The sequence below is a fragment of the Manis javanica genome, chromosome X, assembly GCF_040802235.1.
Source record: "Manis javanica isolate MJ-LG chromosome X, MJ_LKY, whole genome shotgun sequence".
In the NCBI taxonomy this organism is placed as follows: domain Eukaryota; kingdom Metazoa; phylum Chordata; class Mammalia; order Pholidota; family Manidae; genus Manis; species Manis javanica.
In genome coordinates this window covers 4,619,940-4,643,222 of record NC_133174.1, presented here as the reverse complement: position 1 = coordinate 4,643,222, position 23,283 = coordinate 4,619,940, and the positions used below count along the sequence as shown (strand labels likewise).

General features: G+C 49.0%; 1 protein-coding gene across 2 annotated transcripts in view; it reads left to right on the top strand.

The window, feature by feature from the left end:
• The first annotated feature begins 17,512 nt into the window (after positions 1-17,512).
• The window catches only part of ANOS1 (anosmin 1), a 154,390-nt gene continuing 148,619 nt past the window's right edge, over positions 17,513-23,283 (top strand). For both annotated transcript variants that reach the window (XM_037013428.2, XM_037013427.2), the window contains exon 1: positions 17,513-17,806. In XM_037013428.2, coding sequence (XP_036869323.2) covers positions 17,597-17,806 — 210 coding nt within the window. In that variant the 5' untranslated portion in view covers positions 17,513-17,596. The remainder of the gene's footprint in view (positions 17,807-23,283) is intronic.

Here is a 23,283-nt window from a genome sequence, read left to right as displayed (position 1 = left end):
GTGCCCTCGTGCACTGACCCTTGGGAGATATCATCAACCATAAGCATAGTATATTATTGATAATTCTATGTTACATTATTTTTATACTTTGCATAATGATAAATTTATGCTGCTTATTTTTTTTTGACTCTAAAAGGGTGGTGAGTCCCATGGGGGAAGGAAGTACAGCCAGGGAAGGGGATGAAGAGTACTGGGGATGGGGCCGTTCCCAGCTTTGGACAGGGAAGGCAGGTGCTTCACTGCGAAGGGAGCGTCTGAGCACAGACTGCACAGAGGTGATGGGCCAGTTAGGGAAAGGGCTTCCCCCCAGGCTACTACAGGCAGATGAAACTGCAAGAATAAAGATCCTCAGGGTGCATGAGCAGCCCAGGGCTGTTCCACGATCATCAAAAGAAACTATAAAGGGGGAAGCAGTCTCAGATGAGGGCACCAGGCCACCCTCCGTGGAGAGACGTCCAGGCAGCTGTAAATAGAATCGTCCCCTATTTGGTCCAGAGGATGTAAATCCCATCTGCCTGGCGGCAGGGTGAATGCATTATAAAACCGCATGTTGTCTCTGTAGGTGGACGACCCACCCAGCATCCTGTAAATACTTACCAAGCCCTTGCGTGTCAGCCATGGCAAATTGCATGGACGAAGCCCTGCTTTCAGAGAGCTGATGCTCCGATTGGAGAGACGAGGAACAAAACAGTAAATAAACATACAAATACGTAATACAGTTGCAGGCAGAGAGAAGGGTAGGAAGGAAATGAAGCGGGGTGTAGTGAGCGATGGGGCTTGAGGGTTTGGCTTCACTAGAGATGGAGAATCAGAAGAACTTGATAAAAACATACTATTCTCAGCCTATTTCCACCCATTTTATATCTTTATTTTTGGTTACAGTGATGATAGGGAATACTCGTACACCATGTTTAATGTATTGAGAATTTTCAGGAAATGTGCCATTTCTTGTGTGATGACATTCAGAACGCAGTACTCCTGAAGACAGGGAGCATTTCCTTTGTGATTTTTGGAATTCTTTTCCTTGCGGCAAAGAACGAGATGACGAGATCTGAGCAGAGGCCCAGGGGACAGAGGGAAGGCGGGATGCAAGCATGTCTTCGACCCTCTAACAGTTACTGAAGTAGTAACCAGAAGAGAGCATTGTGACGGGCGTCAGGTGCGTAGCAGTGAGTCAGGCATCTGTGTACATCGATATGGTGGGAAAAGCAGAGCAAGAGTAGAGAAGAGGCCAGTCAAGTGGTCTGGTCACATTAACGATGTCATTTGCCCAACCGTTGGTCTGTGTTTTATACCCGGGGTTGGCAACTTGTTCTATAAAGGGCCAAGTACTAAACATGCTAAACTTGGTGGGTTGTAAGGTTTCTGTTAGAACCACTCCGCTGTGCGAGGAGCGTGGAAGCAGCTGCAGGTGGTGTGGGAATCCATGGGCCTGGTTGTACGTCAATGAAACGCTCACTTTGAAATGGGACAGGTGAGATTTGGCCCCTGGGCTGCAGTTTGCTGACCCCTGACTTAGACTCCGGGGCCACCTGTAAACCTGCCTGACCTCTGCTCCGCAGGTGGGTGCTCATCACGGCCATAAACACGGGCCACCTATGCATCCAGGAATCCGTGCTCAGCTGGCCAGCACCCTCTTGACTTCTGACCCACAGGCCATTTAATCTACTGACTAACGTGACCTTTTGAGTAGTGACCTGGGGTAAGAGCATTGTTCTTAGTGTTTACTTTTTACTTAGACATCTTTTAATTCCGTGTAAGATTTTAGCACAAGCCTGTAACTTCAATCATTATAGATGATGCCATGGTTGAATTTCTCATGCCTCCCGATTTCTTTCTCCCTTCCCCTAAGTCCAGTTCATTTTTGGCACCTGGGAGGATGGTCTCATGCAAAATACATAGACTTCAGAGTTGCTGGGCTTGAGTCTGGGTAACAGCTGCACTGCACACTTACCCACTGGCTAGGTGATTTCTCTGAGCCTCTACTGCTCATGTGTAAGACTCAGATAACGCTGTTTCTTTGGCAGGTACTTAATACCAAATGGTAATCCTGAAGTGCCAGAGTACCAAGCAATGGTTTCTTTCTTAACAAAAAGCAAGTCAAATCAGAAGGTGCTGAACTCCCTGGAAAACGCCAAGTTAAGATCTGTGAAACCTTCCATTCTTCACCTGGTACTCTAATGTTTTCCTAAAGTCCCCAGGGACCTTTTAATGCAACTGTCTGTGACCATTATGGAAATAAAACATATACCATCTAAGTGTATATTTATAGGAGATAGTCGGCTGCTTGATTGCTTTTAGGAAAAACAACAGAGAGAGAAGGAAAGCACATGTCCTAAATGTTTGCTAAAACGTCATGCCAGTCATTGTGACAGAAATAGTGAACAGCTCTGCAAGGGCAGAGATCTTAAATACAGCAACATAGCCAAGAGTCACAAAACTCAAGCCCTTGTAGGCCATCTCCTGGTGCTGCGTGCATGGGTATAAAGGCACATCTCATGTTTTGCAGCAGCAGTGACTGTCCGCACTAAGAACAGTCTCATAAAAAGCACCGTGCATTGTAACTTATGCATTCCTCGTGCGTCCCGTGAATGTGCATGCGAGTCTTAGACAGCCAGCTGATAAGGACCTGCCGGCATCTCTATGTCCCCATTTTCATTACTTCATTTTGAACCAGCAATTTATTTTTCACCTTCAATTTCACATTTGCTAGACTAGTCATTCACTAGGAAAAATAAAAATCAATGCAGTCCGTCAGTGTTAAGTGTGAAGCCTGGAACAATGGGTCTAGAATGGCTTTGAACATGCCTTGTAGAAATCTTGTAAGATTGGAAATAAATACTGGTGACACATATTTAGAATACAGAAAGAAAAGCCATCGGAGCCGTGACCCGGGTGGCGGCAGCTGTTCTATGCAGTACAATCTCGAGTGGAGGCGTATTTATGAATCGTAGCAGAAGTCGCAACTTCAGTGGGAGGGTTTTGAAGAAAATCCCTTAACTCATTTTTCTGGCATTTGCTTTATTTTGAAGAGCTATCTGTCTGATTTTTTCTCCTACATGAGATTTTAGCATCACATGACAAATGTGGGTCCCTTATATTCTCTTCTGTCTTCACGGAGGTAGTGGGTGTAGGCAAATACTCAGTGGGTGTCTGGCCCAGAGAATGAAGGGGACAGCAGGCAGGATACAGACATCTTCCCCTGCACAGGAACTTCTACTGCATTCTGTGAACTGTTGGCACCTTGTCAGTCGGTTCTGCCTGCCCAGGCCTCTCACTGACAGCAGGAGAGGCCGTCCACGCCAGGAGCTCATGGGTCTGTGCATCTCACTGGACTACCACGGACGCCTTAGACTCAGAAGAAACATCAGGATGATTTCTAACAGACTTGCAAGGATATATGATACAACTGATGGAAAAAAGAATCAACTGTGCATTTAATCAGGTGGGAGAGCACCTTCCAGGCATGAGAAAGCAGAAGTCAAGTGGTGCCTGTCCTTCATGGAATCCACTCGCTCCCTTCTGTCCCACCCGATAGGAAGATCGTTAGGGTGGGGGGCCGGGGTCTCTTGCCCCCAGACAGGAGATGGCGTACCTCTGTCTGCCTGCAGTGGGGGGTCTGCGCACCACATTGTTACGGCCTCTGTTCTATGCGGGCTCCCTGGTTACGGTCCTGCCCGGTGCCTGTGGTGAGGGGGCACCCAAGTCCAGCCAGTGTCTTTCGGGTGAGGTGTCCGGTGGCATGTGGGTGACCTTGTGTGAGGGGGGCCTTTGGGACTGCTGCAGGGCCCTGTTACCGCTGCTCTTACATCTGCTTGCACAGCAGGAGTTGGAGCGTCAGGTGTACTTCCCTGTCTGTGAGTGTGGGGGACACACATCCCTCCTGGGAAGGGGGAGCTGCAGAAAATTGCTGGTACCTTTGTGGCCTACAACACTAAAGCCCAGTGAATTCGAACTATGACGTCCACAGTGAGCCTCTGGCAAAGGTGGCAGCTTCCACCCAGGTGCCCCTCAGGGTGTTAGATTTGTTGCCTGCCCGGTGCACCCATCAGAAGCAACTCTTTGAGAAGCAGCGGTCAGCATGCTGCTGACCAACACAGGTGACCCCAAGTGGGGGCTACTTCTTGCAGAGGCTGAGTGCAATTGAGCTGCACCTCCCGATTGTCCCCACTGCCACTGCACATGGATGACAGCAGACCTGCATCTCCCCTGTCAGGGTTGCTGGGGTGCCCTCTGGACGTTTGCTGTCAGAACATTCACTGCTGTTCGGCTTGCTCAACAGGATGTCAGCAATGGTTATGAGACACCTCTAGACAGTGTGCAACATAACAGCTGGTCACAGCACGATCCCGGCTGACTGGTAATAGTATCCGCTTGCATTCAGGCACCTGATCAGGACGCTTCAACATTTGAAAACCGCATTCCTAGCATTCTTTGGAATAGGCAAAGGCCATCAGTTGAAACACTGGTTTGAAAGCGGAGCTCATGTGATAGAAAAATGCCAAGTGGCTGCCTAGGATTCTCTAGAATAATGTAGATGTCTCTGCCTGTGAATAAATTACGTCAAGAAGGTCCAGAGTTATTTTGCCCATTACTGTGTCACAGGGTCTACAACTGCTTGAAACATAGTAAGAGGCTCAGATGGTCACTGCATGGATGGCTATTATTTAATTTGGTGTGAGGGAGGTGACCTAAAAGCATGTTGGGAGGGAGGGAAGAAAGCACAGGAGACACAGAGAAACCTGTTCCCCTTGGCTTCTCCTGCGCCAGGTGGCAGAGGAGAGAGGACAGGAGTGAGTGTGGCCTTGTTGTTGTCCTCCCGGTGGGGCGGCTGACAGTGTGGGAGCGCGTGCAGGACGCCTTGGCCGGCGAGAGGTTGTGGAAGTGCGAGCTGTTCACAGCCTTCCCAGTGAGGGGAGCAGGGGAACGGTTTTTATCTTTATGAGACGTTTCATTGAGGCTATTGGACTAGGGTGGAGTGAAGGTGGGCTGGGGCCGGCGACCCAGAAAAGGGACCGGAGGACAAATGGAAAACTTTATGTTGGTGAATTTTTACTTCCAAACATTTGAAAATAGTCTCCCTTTGGTGTGGTTATTATATACAGCTGTTTTAATTGAAGGATGTGTTTATTTGCTTTATGTTTCCTAGAACTAACGTGCTCCCTGGGTACCTGTAACATAAGCACTAGTTACCCCAGAGGGGAGGTTTTTTGTCCCCAAGGGAATACACAGCAGTGTCTGAGGACATTTTTCTTTGTCACACTGGCGGGACAAGCCACTGGTGCCAGTGGGTACAGACCAGTGCTGCTGGTAACCGTCGTACAAGTGCACAGGATGCCCCAGAGCACAAGTGATCTGTCCAAATGTCAGTGGGGTTGATGTGGACCAAGCATGAGCTTCCAGCCATTTTTGTCAACTTCTCATCATTTTTCTCAAATCCATCATTTGAATTTAGGGACAAATATTCTTGTTGATTCTCAAGTGTGGTAGCATTGGAATCACCGAGGTGCTTTTAGGAAAGACTATGATGCCCAAGTCATGGCAGAGCAAGTAAGTGAAGATGCCTGGTGTCGGGGACCCGGTATCTGCCTTTTAAATCCCTCATCCTCACCGTCCATTGAGCAGCCCTCATTTACATGGTGTAACACGGGGCATCAAAAGCACCCATAGTCGGTTTACCCGACCTGCATTAAGAATATCTACAAGTAAAATGGTACAGCCTTCCGACTCACGTGAGAATGTGACAGCTGCCACTTCTCCCTGGCTTCCCACGCATTTGCTTTTGTTTCGGAAAAGATTTTCTTTCACTTAAATAAGGGAAAATGTGCATTAAAAAGTGTTTCAGAAAGTTAGTTCTGGGATAGAATAAAAGTATTTACTGCTTGCTTAACTTCTAAGTCTGTTTCTTTATGGGAAACACTTCAGTGGCTTACCAGGGATGCCCCATCATCTCTTTTTAAGAATATGCCATGCTAGTACTGTGCCAGGCAACAAGTCTAGGTAAAAGACCATTGTAATTTCTCTGTAAATAAAGACTGAGACATAAGGCACGCATGGATGGGTAATTTGAAAATAAACTTTGAGAATAGTGTGCTTTAGATTTAAATATTCTGGCTTGGGGTTTGATTATTCATTTAGTTATTGCTTTTCCTTAAGTAGAAAATGTTCTGTTTTTGTTGTTCTTTCTCTTCTATGCTCAAGACTTTTGCAGAGGTAGTTACGCAATGTGAGAACCAGGGGGCGGATGGTCTGACTCTGAGAGCCCAAGATGGTCTGACTCTGAGAGCCCAAGAACCAGGAGCTTGGACGTCTGCAGGCAGGAGATCTTGTCTTCCTCAGGCGGAGAGCAAATGCATTCTTCCCCTGCCTTTTTGTTCCACTGGGGCCTCCTATGGCTGGGCTGAGGCCTGCCCTCCTGGTGAGGCCTGCCTGTATCCAGTCTACTGATGCAAATGCTCATCTCCTCCAGAAACACCCTCAGAAACACTCCCAGAAACCACATTGTACCAGCTCTGTGGGCATCCCTTAGTACTCAAATGGAACCTAAAATTATCCGTCACATTTCAGTTATCATATGAAAAGTGGCCTCTCCGTAGCAATGAAGAAAATCACGTTTGAAAAGAGTCTTTCCTAAAACTCACCAAGTAACTGAAAAGGTAGCTAAGTCTAACAAATGTGGGGAAAACAATGTAATAGTGTCAAAGTAACAGAACAACCTCAAATGGCCAGTAGAGGTGAAGCTTTAGGTCAGTGTAGTAATAGATGGACATAGTTATAGACTAGGAACATACCTTTCTATAGTGCTGCATGACTGAAAACTTGCCCCGAATTACAGGTGTGGATTTCCCAGACCTCACCACCCCGTGGATCTGAGGAAGGCCGTGTGATTGTAGTAGCTATTTGTCAGGCTTGTAAGGGTTTCCCATCTCTGATCTCCTGTGGTTCCTGTTTTGTGCTCGCACTTGCTTGCTTTGTGATCTCAGCCCATGTTTTTGGATGTCACCTATGATAATTGTCAGAGCTGTGTCTCCTGGGAGAGTGCAGATCTGAAGAGCAAGATGTCGCCTTAATATTAAAAAGAAAGACAGTCCCAACGTGGTCACTTCTGCTGCGCCAAGTCACCAAACCGGGGCTAAATACCTAACCTAATGGTAGTTTCGACCTCCCCCAGAAATGTAGTCGGTCAGGAATTTCCTGGTCAGCGTGGATGAGATAATGTCCCGTATGCTCTCTCCATCCCCAAAAGGCGAGGTCACCCACCCGGAGCCCCTTACCCTTGTCTCATCTCCCATAGATGGCACTGGGATGGCTATAGCATGATCTTTCAGCACACCGACCACACGTACCCACAGCACACTGCTTTGTGTGCTGATGAGTGTAACCTTTCTGCACACACCCCCTGCTGTAGAAGAGCTTTTAAGATATCTCCAAACCAAGGGGACTTAGAGCAGTTTATCAAAGCACATGGATGGGCCGTTCTCGGCCGTGGCCCTCAGGGAGACTATCTGTAAACTCTGTCTTTCTTAAATAGAACCATGTGTTGATTTAAGTTGACACCTATCCGTAGGTCCATGGAAGACCGTATTATTGACAATGGACTCTAGGTTCTGGTTGCTTAGCCACGGAGTTCTCATGTTCTCCCAGGAGTCAGTTCCTCTTAGACTTTTAGCCTTCTAATTTCTTCTGACAGTGACATATTATGAGGTATTTGAGGCAGTTTCTACAAAGTCTGGAGCTATTGTATCCTCAAGGTCAACTTTCCTCAGTCATCTGTACACTACCTATTTTCCCTTATCATCTCCAGGAACATCATTTTGATTTGTAAGCCCTATTTGTCTCTGACTTTGCATCCAGAGAGAACTGATTTTTGACTCATTCTGTCAACAAAGAATACATTTAATATTTGCCATACAAGCCTTGCAAACGGAATTGCTTCTTAGATAAACATGTAGTGTCTGGTACTCTTATTTTCATTGCATTATATTTTTAAATCAAACTGCAGGAACATGGAGTTGCATAAATTATAGTCCCTGGTCCATAACATTTCATTATTGTTCCAGATATGGTCCATTTTACTAGCTATTCAACAAGCTGTTTAATTGGTTACTATTACTGGTGTAATGGACACCAGCCATCCCATTCCCAGCAACGAAAGCTTGGTCTTTCCCAATCAACCATTTCTGCTTTCTCCACCATGACCCTGTAATCTGTGTCAACTCTGCCCATTTCTTTTTTGTACAGATTTATTGCAGATATATGCTTACTAATAACTACATTTAAAAAATTCTAGCTGTGGTTAACTTTGTAAAAAGGCTATCTGCCATATATATATATATTCTGTGGCAGTTGTTGTCACTTCCTGTTATATTACTAAGGTGGATCCTAACACATGCACCTCAGTGATTAGTAAACATTTTGACAGCTGTATACTATTTCATATGTGAGTACACCAGAGTTTATGCATCTGCTCTCCTACTGATCAGACTGTTGGTTTCAAAGTCTTGCTAACATGAGCTTGTCTGTCTGTGGTTTTGATCATACACATGCAGCAGTTTCTCTTGGGCTGCACGGAAGTGGAATTCAGGATCATCAGCCATCTGAGTGGTCGGTTGTTTAGAGGGGATGTTGGACCCTTGTCCACAGCCATTGCCTCAATTTCTGCCCCCACGGGCAATGCATAAAAGCTGGGGTGCAGCCATCTACCCTCCCAGAGGTAGGATGGCCAGCCTTTCAATTGTAGCCAAGAGAAAGGGTATAAAATAATGTGCACTGTGGTCTTACTTTAGATATTTTTTTTTCCCCTGGACACCAGTGAAGTGGAACATCCATTCTTATGTCTTTTAGAAATATGTGTTTTCTCATCTGTCCATGCCTTTTCACAATTTTTGCTTATTTTTCTATTGGCCTGTTTGTGCTCTTTTTTTTACTGACTTGTAGGAATTCATGCACTAGTCCTCATTCTCATATTTTGTCAGTTGTGTTCACTGTGGAAATATTTTCTTCCACCTTGTAATGAGGCTCTTAGGATGTTTTTGATGAACAATATGTCTTAATACAACCAAGTAGATTTTTTCAGTTAATGCTTTCTGTGTTTTATTTAAGAAATCTCTCTCTAGTCCTGGATTATCTTTGATCTAACTTCTGATTTGTTCTCTATGTCAGATAATGGCTTGAGGACTTCCTCCCTCCCTTCCCTGGACCCAATCCAGGTTTTGCTGGATGGTAAAGCAATATGGCCTCTGAATCTTCGAGCTTCAAGATGTTCCGCCTGAGCCTGCGCTTCAGGCCCCAGTTCCCGCTCTGAGTCTGGAGAGAAATGGCACTGCCCCCTGCAGGCAGCTGTAACCAGGGCCGCTGCGGTAAGTCAGCCAAACTGCATGCTGGGAGCAGGAAGAAGGGCGTGGTCTGACCAGTCCCATTTTTCCAGGTTTTGATAATTCCAGATAATGCTTACACTATTAGTGAATTCCCATATCATACTTTCAAAATCCTTGCAGAAATAGAGGACCAAACTATTGCTGCATGAAACATCTTGAATTCAGAAGCATTATACTAAATGCAAAAAAAAGGACAGAAATGGAAGGACAGAGATCAGAGCATGGGTGGCCAGAGGCTGGAGGTAGGGCAGCACATTGATGCCCTAGAGCAGGAGACAACTATTTATGGTGAGGGAGCCATTCCGCATGACAATGGTCCTGCCTAATTTAAGATTCACCAAATTTACATTTAAAATATGTGAGTTTTATTTTATGCAAGATAATTCTGTTTTAAGAAACACTTACCTCAATAGAGCTAACTAGAAAAGTAAAGAGTTAAATAAGAAAAAAATGTATAATTTAACTCCCTACCATGTAGTATGTATGATTCAGCAAACACTGACAAATTTTAAAGAGGGTGTTTAAAATCAGGTACAGTGTTTGATCGGGTGTAGTAAAATGGCTCTGGGGCTCACATCTGCTGTGTGAGGCCTTTTTGGATAAAACGCAGATTTTAATGCTTATCTCGGGTCCTCCTCAGAGGCGAATGGATGGTAGGTGCCCGGATATCTGCTTTTCTCTTAGGTTTGTCATTATTTATATATCACCAATGCCATTTTTGTCAAATAGCCTTTCTGATAAATCATTTTGGAAAGTGGACTTGGTTTTCACTTTCAGAAACTGATGTTCATTTCGTAAGTCATCAAAAAGTCATTTTTTAGTGTTCCATTAATGGGAAGAGACTCTTCTTAACTACAGGGTGCCTCGCTCGAATGCAGCAGCTCCTGGTTGGGAGGAATTTTGCTCCCCAGGGAATACGTGGTAATATCTGGGGATGTTTGTGTGAGTTATGACTGTTGGGGACAGCAGAGGCTGTCCTATAGCCCCAAATGTTAATAGTGCCTAGGCTGAGAAACCCTGCTGAAAGCATATACCAAGCCGAAGGGTAATCAAAGACCATTTGTATTACAAAGCCGCCGATCAGTGCTGTATTTACCTTGCCAACGTTAAGCACTCCGTATTTATTGAAGGTCTGTACCCAGGCCTTTTAAATATTACCTCAAAATAATCCTGGGTGATTGTTTCTATTACCATCTCTGTTTCGCAAGGGGGAAGTACAGAGATTCAAAGAAGTGGAGGAATTTGCCTTAAGCAGTCCATCCCTCATTGCTGCAACTGAGGTGTCAACACTGGGTTGATTCCAGATTCACCCTTTTCAGGCTTCAAACTGTGTATCACCTCGTCATCCAGACCTGGCTATCATTTCAGTTGATTTTCTTGATGGTTGGGGAAGATACAACTTCTATCTAGGATTAAAAGTCTTTGGTATTTAATAAAGAGCATATGCAGCTGGTTCTAGGAAAACAGGAAGGGGTTTAGGTCACTTTCCATTTCTTCCATCGTGCATAACCCCAGGAAGCAATAATTCAGCCCGGGATATGCTGCATTAGTAATAGGAAAGAGTGAAGCGACAGTCCAAAGACCCTCTTGTCCTAGCTGGCTCTTTCTTACGTAACCGTGGCCCAGGCACAAGTCAGCTTGTGTGGTTATTCCCCACTGAACGTTTTTCAGGCATGGTCCTGACATGTAGGAGCACATTAGGAATATCTAGAGGTTGGAAATAAATTTCTCTCAGATGATGTTGCCTGACTGTAATGGTCCAAAACGGTAGCTGCTTCTTATTTTCAGGAGAAGAAAAATAAATGGGTTGAATACATGTCCATTCCTTCCCTCAAGTTCTTTTTGAGCATAAAAGTTGCTACAATGTCAGCATTGTACTGATGCAATATCCAGAAGGACTCCGGGAAAAATATTCCCAGTAGGAATCCGTTTCAACAGTGGGGAAATCCCAGGTGCCATCTTTGGTATTTAACTGTTGCCCACGTGTGCCCGGGGGAAACACAGATTGCTGAGAAAACAGAGCGAAGTGAGCTCCTGGCCTTGGGCCACCTCCTCTGGAACTCAAAGTCAACCTTTGTGGGAAAAGGAGTGTGGGTGTATAAAGAAGGGGTCAACACTGGGGGTACAGCATTTGGATGGAGAAGAGAAGGGAAGAGAATGACCTTTGATCTCTGACCCCTTGGAACACCCAAAATTCATTCGGAAAGTAGAATAAATATTCTCCAGCTAGTTCCAATGAATTCATGCCACCCTCATCGGTGCCACCATGCTCCCCTCTGGTTCTTAAATGTGTTTATCTTAATCTCTTGACTGTGGTTCGTCTTGTCTAAAGTGGCCAGGGAGCGTTGAAAGGCACTCTCTGGGTCTGCTGTTTGCCTACACTGCAGATAAAGCCTGCCCACTTTCTTTGCTGTAGTTTCCCCTGCTGGATTTTTTTCATATATTCTCATATGTTATGAAATCTTAAGAAGCAGTGTGTGAGCTGCAAAGGTTCTCTGCACAGAAGCGAATCTAACTCACACAGTGAGCCTTAGCCATTTCAGTTTGGTAGCAAATAGTTTGAGAAGTGTTTAAAAGCTAGGAAAAAAGTCAGTTTTTTGGTACTCACGTCTCTAATTCAGTTCAGTGTGATTGCATTTACACAGGAAAGACTTCCTGTGTTTAAATCCACACTAGAATGAATCTAGGTGATATTAATGGACAACACTACGTGATTATCCCAGTCAGATTCATGGTTTAGAATTGACGATTCAGTCTTAAAATTAGGTCATGGCAAATGGGGAGCTGTTGGCTTTCCACGCAGTTTACCCACATGGCCAGCATGTGGCGCTGTTTCCTGCTAAAAGCTGCCTTTTCTACTTTTCAGAGGCTTCTCTCCAAATCTGTGGTATTTACAGGGCTCAGCGTAAATGTCCAAGGGCTTGAAAACAGCAAAGGAGAAAAATGCACTGAAGTCATCAAACAGAATAGAATTTCGGTATTACTGCTGAGCACCTACGGGTTTCTTTTCACGTTTAGAAATGAAAATCAGAGTAAAAGTATGGTTGTTTGAGATTTATTTTTAAAAAGCTGAAAATGTCTGTTTGCAATATTTTAAATAGAAATTTTACTGAAAAATGCAATAGTCATTTCTCATGAGAAGTAGGGCATTCAGACATGAGAAATGAGGGTTTCTAAAGATATATCATTTAAGATTTAGTTAAAATTATATAAACTTCTATTTCTTTTATGCTTCTCAAAGTGTATGTTTGGGGCTTACCAGAAATACTTTGGTCATGTCAAGAATCAAATTATTCAAGATACTTGTTATATTTTAAAGAGTTCCTGCATTTCACCACTAAGGACTATTTCTCTTATGGCTGTTTGTACGTTCTTCAGTATCTACAAAGCTGTAGTTCAACAAAGTCGATATGAGAACCCTGACTCTGTGGTTGACTCTGTATGTATGCAGTGTTGTTAACATTAGAATTAGGCTAAAATCAGCTAATTGCCCAGTCGTTGGGACAAATGTTCAGTCTTACTGGCATCAGACATCCCTTGAAACCATTAAGTTCCCAAAACCCATTGTTTCTTGCCTGGCCTGGCAGCTGTGATGGTCAGTAAGACACTAAATGGACAGAGGCCATCAAACGTGCTAATGTTAACAATTCCCCGAGGCAGGGGTCCCCGGAGGGAAAAAGCGTTCACTGTAGAAAATTCCCATTGCCATACAATTCTGCCTTGAAACAGGAAAACGCACACTCTGATAGATGGTATTTTTTAGCAGTTATTTTAAGTTTTAGTAATTATTGCAGTGCTAGCATGAAACTTTAGTGGTGACTTATTCTAGAACAGAGGCTCTTAGCATGGCTGCAGAACTGGTACCAAATTTAACACTGGATGAATGGGGGGTGATGGTGACTTTGGGGGAGTTGAGGGAAAAGGGCAGGGAGAGAAGCTCTTGAGAGAAAGTAGAAGCTAGAAATTGTGCTGCTTGACAATTCTTTGTACAATGGCCAAAAAGTTCTAAAATGTCATTAAATTATTTAGCACACAAAATAGCAAACACATTCTGATGCTTCATTGTAAAATCTTAGGAAATATCAAGGTGATTGACAAATTAATGCCCTTAAGTATGTATGTGTTCGGCAGCTGGAGTTTTATAATCTTACTGAAGAGGAAAATGTGTTGCATGCTTAAATTATCCCCAGGTGGGATGCCTACATGGCAAGATGAGAACAAAAAAGCAGATGATTGCAAACACATGTGGGTGGGTTTGTTTTTTTCAAATAAGTAGAGTGTATTCAGTAAACCTATGCAAAAAAGTTGCCATTTGCCATTTCCCTTTATAAAACAACTTAAATCGGCATCAGGTGCAGTACCACGGGGGCTCACCCCGTTTTTGCCTGAAGTCCTATGATAAAGCTGCACAAGTGACATTTATCCCTTCTGTTGTTAATTGCATCCCATTCCCCATTTCACTATTTGTTTTTCCTCTTAATAGCTCTGGCTGTGCCCTGGATGGTGCAATTCAAAGCTGAGCAGGAGAGAATGACGTCTGGAGGAGGAGGGAAGCAGAGTTAAAGAAGAGGTCCACACGCGCCTTGCTGCGCAATCCCGACCCCGTCGCCTGGAAAGGTATAGGTGAGCATGGGCCACCGTGTCCCTAGAGCCAATGACTGGGGCCTGCCCGCCTCACTCTGACTTAGGGCCTGGTCTCAGTCTGCTTTTCCAAGAGGGGCATGTCAGAAAAACGTGATGCCTGCCTCCTTCATTGTTTACCCTTACTAAACGTGGCCAAAACACTTCTAAAACAACAAGGTGCTAGCTAATCTAAAAAAATCAAGGAGTCTAACAGGATCTAGGCTAAATGTACTGGAACAAGAAATACCAGTGTGATGAGGAAGTGGGTTGGTATGTCCGAGCCATGTCAACACCTACTTTAGAAAAGGTGCTTTCAACAAGATGAAGTTCATAGGTGCTTCATGGCATCTATGCCAAAGCTTCTGGCCTCTTTTTAGCGGGAATACATGTCTTCTGAATCAGTTGTTTCTCCAACCTGTCCCCAAATCAGTTGCTCTGACCTGTCCCCTGATTCAGTTTGTTTAGGAGTTGGGGTTCAGGCGCTGTGCTGCAGACATACTGATGCAGAATCTCTGAATGTGGGTCCTGGAGTATATACCCTTAGCAAGCTTCCCTGGGGGTCTTTGTTCTCTGCTAAAAAAAAAGCAGCAGCTAATAACTGAAACAAATCGCAAAGAAGAGCATAGCTAACTTTTTGGAAACTGTGAACGAGGGACACGTTCTGTGTGCTTTTATAACCTGACCAAGAAGGGCCACCCATTTTGGTCTATGCTCATGTGGAGAGAAATGGGAGTCAGGGCCCTTTTCTGCTCTCCCTGATGGATGGGTGTTTGGTCTGTTTAAGTCCAAATGAAGTCAAGTGAACTAAAGTTCATGTCTTCTCCAAATTCAGACCGTGAGGTTCCGGTTGACTTGAGGAAGGACTTACTAAGCACCTTCCTAAGAATGTCCCTGGTTGGCTCCCACCCACCCACGGATCCGCCATTCCTTCTGTACTTCTGCACACGTTTATGTATCTTTTCATGGGCTTGCTCTTCATGAACTGACTGAACTAGTCCTGTAAAAGTTAGAGACTTCCCCTGAGCCAACTCACAGGGCAAGCTGCACAGGAATGGGGGCACACGTGAGCCAAATTAAAACACTCGATTTCCACTGTCATTCTGACTTTCCCAAAATGTTTTCACTTAAAAAATTACTTAACTGCAATTAAAATAAATAGCTTGAAAAAGGCCAGCATAATCACACGGGGTGTCTATGACAGTTCTAAGAGGAGAAAACAAGCAAGGGTATTATTTCAACCTTTGCATAATGAAGTAGCCCTGTACATTTAATCCCAAACTTTCAACTGAGTAGATGTTCTCTTTTCTGATTTATCATAAAATGCATTCATTCATACACATGAATATGCTATGGAACCCACAGAAATAGCACCCATGTTGCTTTTTTAAAGAAAAATAGTGATCCCTTTGAACATTTAAAAGCTGTCTTTAAAAGCTCAGCATGCTAGTCCTTAAGATATCACTTTCTAGAATATGCATTTCACGATGTGACATGCAAAGTTATGAATCAAAGATGCCGTAAGAGAACGTAGGTGGGCATATATTCCTTGCCTTGCCGTCATCAGCACCACTTGTTTGCTTGACTTCAAAACTCAAACACGTGCTATGGTGGGGCCTGCCGCAGCTTTTGGAACTGTTCTTGGTCATTCCCAAACGGAAGTGACCACGTTTAGAGGACAATCTCTGAATTCAGATGTCGCTCCTCCATCCCCTTGGCGTCACCATGGTTAGCTTCTTTGCTCATAGGCAAAATTAAATAGGTGTAACACACTTGAAAACTACTTCCATTTTTAATTCTGAACATCTTTTAAGCAAACTGTTGAGCTCAGTGAGTTCACGCTTAAATGCTTCCTGTTTCTAACTCTACAGTTGTATTGTCATGCAACACTACAGATAAAGCCAGCTCCGTAATTTGAACCTTGTTCAAAGGTAAAATCAAGATGGTGAGAGATGAACATTATAGCACATGTGGACCCTAAGATGAGGCTCCCTGTCCTTGTCCAGGTCACACTCCATGAAGCCGGCTCTGCCTACAGAACCTTTTGAAGAGGACAACTCTTTTTTTAACTCACCGAGAAACACCCTAAACAGTTCATTCTCTTGGCCTTGCTGACTTAACTAGGTGAAGAAATATACACATAAAATGATGTACTTGCAAAAGAATCACACACGTAATAGGATAACAGTGGACGGTTGTCACTATAATTTAACAGGAAGATCTCAAAATCGCTGAGTGGTAACTGTGCAGAGGAATGGGGGGGGGTAGGGGGGGAAAGGTTGCGAAGTGCAAAGCGCCACAGGCTCCAAGCAGAGGAGTCAGGCTTTGGATGCATGCGAGCAGGACGGGTGCGTGCAGATGCTGTGGCTGGCTTACCTGCGTGCCTGAGGAGGCCCGATGTGGTGGAATTTGTGAGTGCGGCTCTGTATGAGAGTGCCAGGGCTCGGGGACACCAGTCAGTTGTTCCACGTGCCACCCGGAGCCAGAGCGAGTCCGCTTGGCTCTGTTGTGTTGTATAACTGCTCCCAAGCCCAAAGCACAGCCTTGGGGATCACATCTCAGCTCGCCCCAGGGTCTCCCCACCTGCACCAGCTCTCCCCAGGGTCTCCCCCTGCAAGGCGCCTGCAGCTGTCCCTTCCCACAGAGCTCAGGGAGGTACGGGGCTTTGTTACAGGCGCTGTATTACTGATGCCTCTTTCTCTGCCGTGGTCCTGCGTGGGGAGCAGAACCTGAGGCCAAGGAGCCTCTGGAAAAGATGACAAGCGACAAGGGGGTGATTTCACTGCTAAAAGGCCTGGATCGAGAGGCTTGGGGCAAATGTAAATACAGGAAAAGAGTTTCAGGACCAGCTGACTCACACTACAGGAACAGACACCGGTGTGTGGCTCTGTTCAACAAATGTCAGTAGCCATGTGCTCAGATCATTTTCCAGGTGATCAGAAGCAAAGAAGGGGAAGACAGAGGGAAGGAGGGAGGGCGCAGCTAGGAGGGCAGCAGGGCAGGAGGGGGAGGATGTCAGACGTCAGTGCCTGCGGGCCTCTCCTCCTGCGCCCACTTCAGTTCTGGTGCTCAGCTCGTCTCCCTTACGCACCTGGGAGAAGGGAAACTCAAATATGAGGGAGTACGGGGGAAGCGCGGCGCCGGGTGGAAGCTGGGGAGGAAGCCGGCAGCTCAGGGCGCTGGGTCCCGCCTCAGGCAGCCCTGGCGCCCCGGGGACCCTCCCGGACGGCGCCTGTCCTCCCGGCCCCGGCAGCGCACACCTGGCTGTCACCTGCCGGCGGGGCGGGGCGGGGCGGGGGCGGGAGCAGCGCCGGAGACCCGTGGGGGACTGGGGCGCGCGGGGGGCGGGAGGGCCTGGCGCTCGCTCCCGGCGCCCGGCTCACCGCCCCTCGGACCTGCCCGCGGCCCTCCGCCCGGCCCCCCTGTCGCTCACTTGCCTCGCAGCCAATGGCGCGGCGCCTGTCACCCTCACCCCGCCCCTCGGGCCGGCGGGGCGCGCGCGGGGGCCGGGGGTGGAGGCTTGAACTTTCCAGCGGAGTTGCGGCGGCCGCGCGTCCCCGGCGCGGAGCTGGAGCCTCGGCCCGCGCCCGCCTGCAGCCATGGTGCCCGGGGCGCCCGGCGCGGCGCTCACCCTGTGCGTGTGGCTGGCCGCCTCGGCGGGCTCCCTGGCGGCCGGGCCCGGCGCGGCGGCGGCGGCGCGGAGGCTGGACGAGGCGCTGGCGGCCGGGAGCGTCCAGCGCGCCCGCTGCGCCTCCAGGTGCCTCAGCCTGCAGATCACGCGCATCTCCGCCTTCTTCCAGCACTTCCAGGTACGCGGCCGCCGCGGGCGCCCCCCTGCTCCCCGAAGGGCGCCGGGCCTGCGCGTCTCCCCCGGCTCCGGCCTTCCGGCGGGAGAGCTCGGGCGCCTTCCCGGGGGAGGGCGGGCGGCTTCGGGGATTCCGAGGGGGCTGTGCCCGTGGGCGCGGTTGCCGGCACTGGCGCGCGCCCCAACTCCGGGCGGCTGGCGAGTCCCGCAAACTCGCGGGCGCTGCGGGGTCCCCGGCACTGCGAGCGAGGCCGCGGGGGACCTGTGCGACGCACCCAGCCCCGCAGGTGCCCGCGGGCCCACACTTGTGTCTCCACCGAGCGCTGCTTCCCCCTCGGCGGGCGGCCTTGCGCCGCGCCGCGGGTTCCAAGCGGACAGGTTGGGGCGGGGGGTGCGTGTGCGCGCCCCAGTTCGCGGGCCCGGGGCTTCCGGGTCCTGCCAGGGAACAGCTCGGGGAGTGAGGAAGAGCTGCGGGGTGACGGGACCGAGGGGCGCTGTTCGCATGCTTCCAGGGGTGCCCAGCTGGAGGGTGAGCGCAGGTGTAGGCGGTGCGAGGAGAAGCGCGCTCGGCGCCTGTGCAGTGTCGCGCCCCTGGGGGACCCCGGGTGGCGAGGACCCCGGCGGGACTGGCGTGGGGACCCGGGGTGCGGGTGGCGCCCTGGACCCAGGGAGTCGCGCCCCGCAGTAGCGCTGCCCAGCGGGCCCTTCCCGCACACGCCCTGCTTCTCTTGTCGGGCACCCGCCTCCCCCTGGCGTTCTCGCTTCCTTCTGTAGATGCTCACCTGTTCGGCGATCAGGTCTCGCCGCAGAGAAAACTGCAGAGGCCGTTAGGAGACGGGGCAGGGGGTGGCGGGCGCTCCTTGCCGGGGTTCTATCTAAGTCGCACGCTCCGCCTTTAAGAAATAAAGGGGCGCCCCCCGCGCCTGGGCAGGGAAGGGGGCCTTCCGAGGGGCCCCGTGGGGGGAAAACTGCTAGTGGGGCGATTGTAAGGACGGTGGAGTTTGGGACGAATCTCCGTAGCCTCCGGGGATGTTCTTCCTGGCCGGAGAGCGGGGGAAATCTGGCGCCGAGTGGCCCAGGGGGAACCCAAAGTTGGGACCTTCAGAGAGCGAACCAGCTCGCGAAGTTTTGCACGTGCGCGAGGGTGCGGATCCGTTTGCTGTGGGAGAAGCACCGTCTCGTGGGTTCCGGAGAAACTGGCCCGCTCCGCGGTCCTCCCGGCCCCTGGGCGGTGAAATTACCCAGGGCATCCTGGAGAGGGCCCCTCCCCCGCCACCTGCTTTCCAAAGCGGCCGCCGTGCCCTGCAAGTCTCCCTCCTGAGAAGATGCCACACTTGTGTTTCAACAACACAACACAAAGCAGGGAGAAAGAGTATCTTTTCTTCTTCCTTCTGTCTTTCTCTCCTTAATTTCCTTTTCTTGACTTGTCAGTTGCTGTGATTTATTGGTTTTACAGTTTCAGCGGCCAAAGAGGCAGTTTAGATCAAGCCAATGCCCATGAAAAGCTTTTCTTCTGGTCTCTTGGCATGATTTCTCTTCCGAAGAAAAACTGCTGACAGGATACACGTTGCCAGACAATCCTGATTACATTTTAATTAGCTGGGGTGGGATAAGCTGCAAATTAGTTAGGACTTAATAACTGCTGTTTTTGCAACGAGTTGCAAAGCCATTCGTGGCGGTCGAACCCTAACCTGGTAATACTGAAGCGATGCACCGGAATCGGGGGGATTAAGCTTTCTCGAGATCTGAAAAGACGGGGTAGCATGCTCTCCTAAAACCCCCAGCTTCCCTGCCCTGCCCCCTTTTTAAGTAATTGGGAGGACGTGGAGAAATCTGGCTGCCTTCCTGGCATTACACTGGGCGGGGTATTTATGAATGGGGGAGAAAGGCCGGCTCCAGGAAGCTATTGCAAGATTGCCCTTCCCATTGGGGTTGCCCCCACCCCACCCCATCCCACACACTTGAACAGCGATCCCAAGCGGAAGGCTGCTTCTGGAGCAGGCACCGCCTCTGGCACAGTTCCAGGCATCTTTAGGGGTGGAAGACGTCTTCCCTATACAGCCTTGAGGCCTGCTGACGGTCTGGACCCTCAGGTGTGATAGCTGCCAGGCACTGGCTAGGAAAAACCCAGCTTATGTACTCCTGCGTAGACAGAGAATGGGAGCCTCCAGGGACAGGGACCTGGAGCAGCAGGCCTGCCGGAGAGGCTGCATTCAAACGATCTCCGCCCCAGTGCGGGGCACTTTCCAAAGCCCCCAGCCAGGTGGTGACTAGGCTGGGGGCTGTAGGTAGGTGGCGCCCCCACATCTGCGGGCTGGGCTGTCCTCACCTGCCAACCATGCCTGAAAGTCCCGGGGACTCGGTACCGATGCACAGGCGTGGGAGTGGTGACCGGGGATACCCGAATTACCTGGCACGGCCGGTGACACGCAAGAGCTTAGAACTTGATGCTGGGAGGGAGATGGATTCTGAACTGCATTGTTTCACTACTGAGGGCTGCCCACACTCGGGAAAAGAAGCAGGGGAACTTAGCACCTCTTCTGCGAGCAGCGTCCTTCCAGCTCTGGGATGAGGGGCGGGTTTGCGCATCTCATGTGTGCGTCTGGCCCCAGTGCCGCCACCCGCCAGCGGAGGTGGTTAAGGAGGACCTCCTTTGTCGGCGGAAGGCCGGCGGATCTGGGCTGTGGGCTCCGTGCAGGGCAGTGGGTCTGGAGGCAGGCATCTCTGCTCTGCTTCAGCCTTTGCCGCCCTGCAGATCCCTGGCTTGGGCGGGTCACCTTCGTGAACGTCCAACCTCCTAGTGTCCAGGGGGGGATGAGTACCTGCCCGGCACCTGGAGCAAAAACCATGACCGGGATTATGACCGGGGCGGGAATAAAGGAGCCAATGGTAATAGGAAGATTCTAAGTAGCGACCATGGTTCCCGGTGTCTTACCGATACCATCTCATCTGATCCCTGCAACAGCCCTACAGCGGAGGGACTAGCTGTACCCTCCGACTGTTGATAAAGGGACACAGGTTCTGAGAAGGAAGCTTACCACTCAGCAGGAGACAGTGGAGCTGGGTGCCCCGTCTGAGCAGTTGCTGGCTTGGCGGTTTGTTTCTAGTTTTAGGATTTTATTGGATAGTTGGTTAATTTACTTGAGGACTGACTACCTGATTTTGGGATGTGGTGCAGAATAAAATGTGTGCTCCATTCAGATAGCAAGAAAAAAAAGTGCAGTTAAAGGAACTCAAATGCTTTCCGGTCTTTTGTGTGCCTCCTCTCTCAACTTGCTGTGTTATAAATTCGCTTTCCAGTGCTGTGCTCAGCAAGGAAAAATGAAGTTATTAGCCCGGACTTGACTGCTGATCTTTATATCGTGCAGTGCCCACGCCACAGGCAAATACCGGGCGTTTCACTTGCGTGTGCACTGACCAGAAGCACAGATTTGTCTTTCCTGTCTCCTTCCGGGGGGCTGCCTCGACAGGGCTGGAGGGACAAGCGGAAGCCAGACTCAGGAAGGTGGGACGGAGGGGGAAGACCCAGCAAAGTGCGCAGTGTGGGCTGTGCTGGTGGGCGCCCACGAGGGGACCTTGCAGAGCGTGGGTATACCTTCGGGGTGTACGTGCCAGACCCCAGGCATACAAACACACTTGCTCAGGCATGACCCTTGCCTGGGCCCTGTTCTGCCAGCTGCTAAACCCATGCATTGCACTTTGTTCCAGAAAGATCCTCCGGAAGGTCTCCCCCTGCTACTGCTAAACCCACAGCGCACGGGCAGCCCTCAGTGTACAGCAGCCTCCTCGCTGGATGCAGCTAGGCACCTGTGTCAGCGGTGGGGGACAGGCTGGCTCCTGCGGAGTCGTGCACTCTGGCTGGCTGCCCACCAGACACCTCCTGGTGCTCTAGCATAGGAGGAGAACAACTCTGCTCATATTCCGAGACACTTCAGGTATGCAAGTCTAGTGCCATTCGTCTTTGCACCCATGGCCCGGTCTCTGCAGGGTACACAGTGCGACAGCCACTTTGGGCGAGGAGTGGGGAGGGCCAGCTTGGGAGAAGGGGGCGGGATCACGCATGACCCCGGGCTCCAAGCCTGCAGAGCGTGCTCTGTTACTCCACTAGACTTGCCACAGGAGACACAAACTCAAGGATAAACTCACTAAGAATTCTAGCGGGGTGCTGGAGGAGCATTATTCCCCCCATGTGACTGCTCTTGGTGGTGACGATGGCGCTCACCATAGAGCCTTAAAGGTGGACCCATTCCTTTGGCATATGGGGAATCTGCTGTTCCTCTGCCTGTGTTCCCTCCCAGGAGGCTCACGAGAATAGGGCTTCAGTAAAAACCGTCGCCCCTGTGCAGTAGAGGAGAGACAGAGTGGTGCCCCTTTCGTTGCTGGACCTCGGGACTGCTTAGGGGAAAAGGGCCGGGAATCTTGGGAAGAGAAATAGCAGGCTGCTGGCAGCCTCGGCCCTAGGGTCCCAGAATTCCGTTCGTGTTAAGAGCTTCTTGCTTACTGGGACATCCTGCGCCCTGTGAAGAACCACTGACAGGCTCGTGCGGGTAGCTAATGAGAGATCAGAGGCTTTTCCGAGCAGAAGTGCACACTGTTTGTTTTGGCAAGAGGGAGAAGTAAGCTGGTGATTCGCCCATTCTACTTGGAGGACCAGCCTCTCCTCTGAGAAAAAGCAAGATGACCATTGGCTGCTCAGAAGCGCTTAGCAGCCACAGATGAGCCCCAGGTGCACAGATTTTTGAGGAGCGATTTTGTGGTGAACACAGTCAGACCCGGGGGGTCACGTTGCCCTTCCTTGAGGTTTAAGTCCCATCCCCGAGTGGCCTGGCGCTTAGAGAGTCACTGGGTGGAAAACCTTCCTCGGTTCGGCCCCTGGACCTCTGGCGTGTTCCTGAGAATTTCAGAGTTTGGACCCAAATGGAACATTGGGCTATACAGGGCAGGTTTTGATATTTTTGATGTAATGTTTCTCCATGGACATGTTTTAAAGTCTATCTTATTGTGGCTACAATAGAACATTCTACAGACACATTGGAAAACACTGATGACTTCTTTGTTTTTTGGTGCACCGCTTAGAGGAGAAATACATATGTATTTTATATTTATTTACATAAATACATTTTTATATTGTATCAATTTACAGAGGTGCATATATGATCCAACATAGGCAGTGTGCATGTGTTTACAGGCCTGAATGAAGAAGTTAATGTTGGTAAAAGTGTTCTTGCTTTCAAAAGCTTAATCATAAATTAGGAGGTTGTTATATTTCTTAGAAATGGATTCACCGGATTTCCTGTACGTGTCAGTGCAGGAGTATAAAGATTCGGGGTGAGGCAGACAGATTGACAGCTCCTGTGGGCAGTTCCTCTATTAACGCAGCCCCTGTGAGTGATTGGTGTTGCTTTCTGCTGTCATATGATTTTAAGGGTGCCGGCTTGGGACAACCATCAGCGAAGGATAGCCACGGCATCAAAAGATATT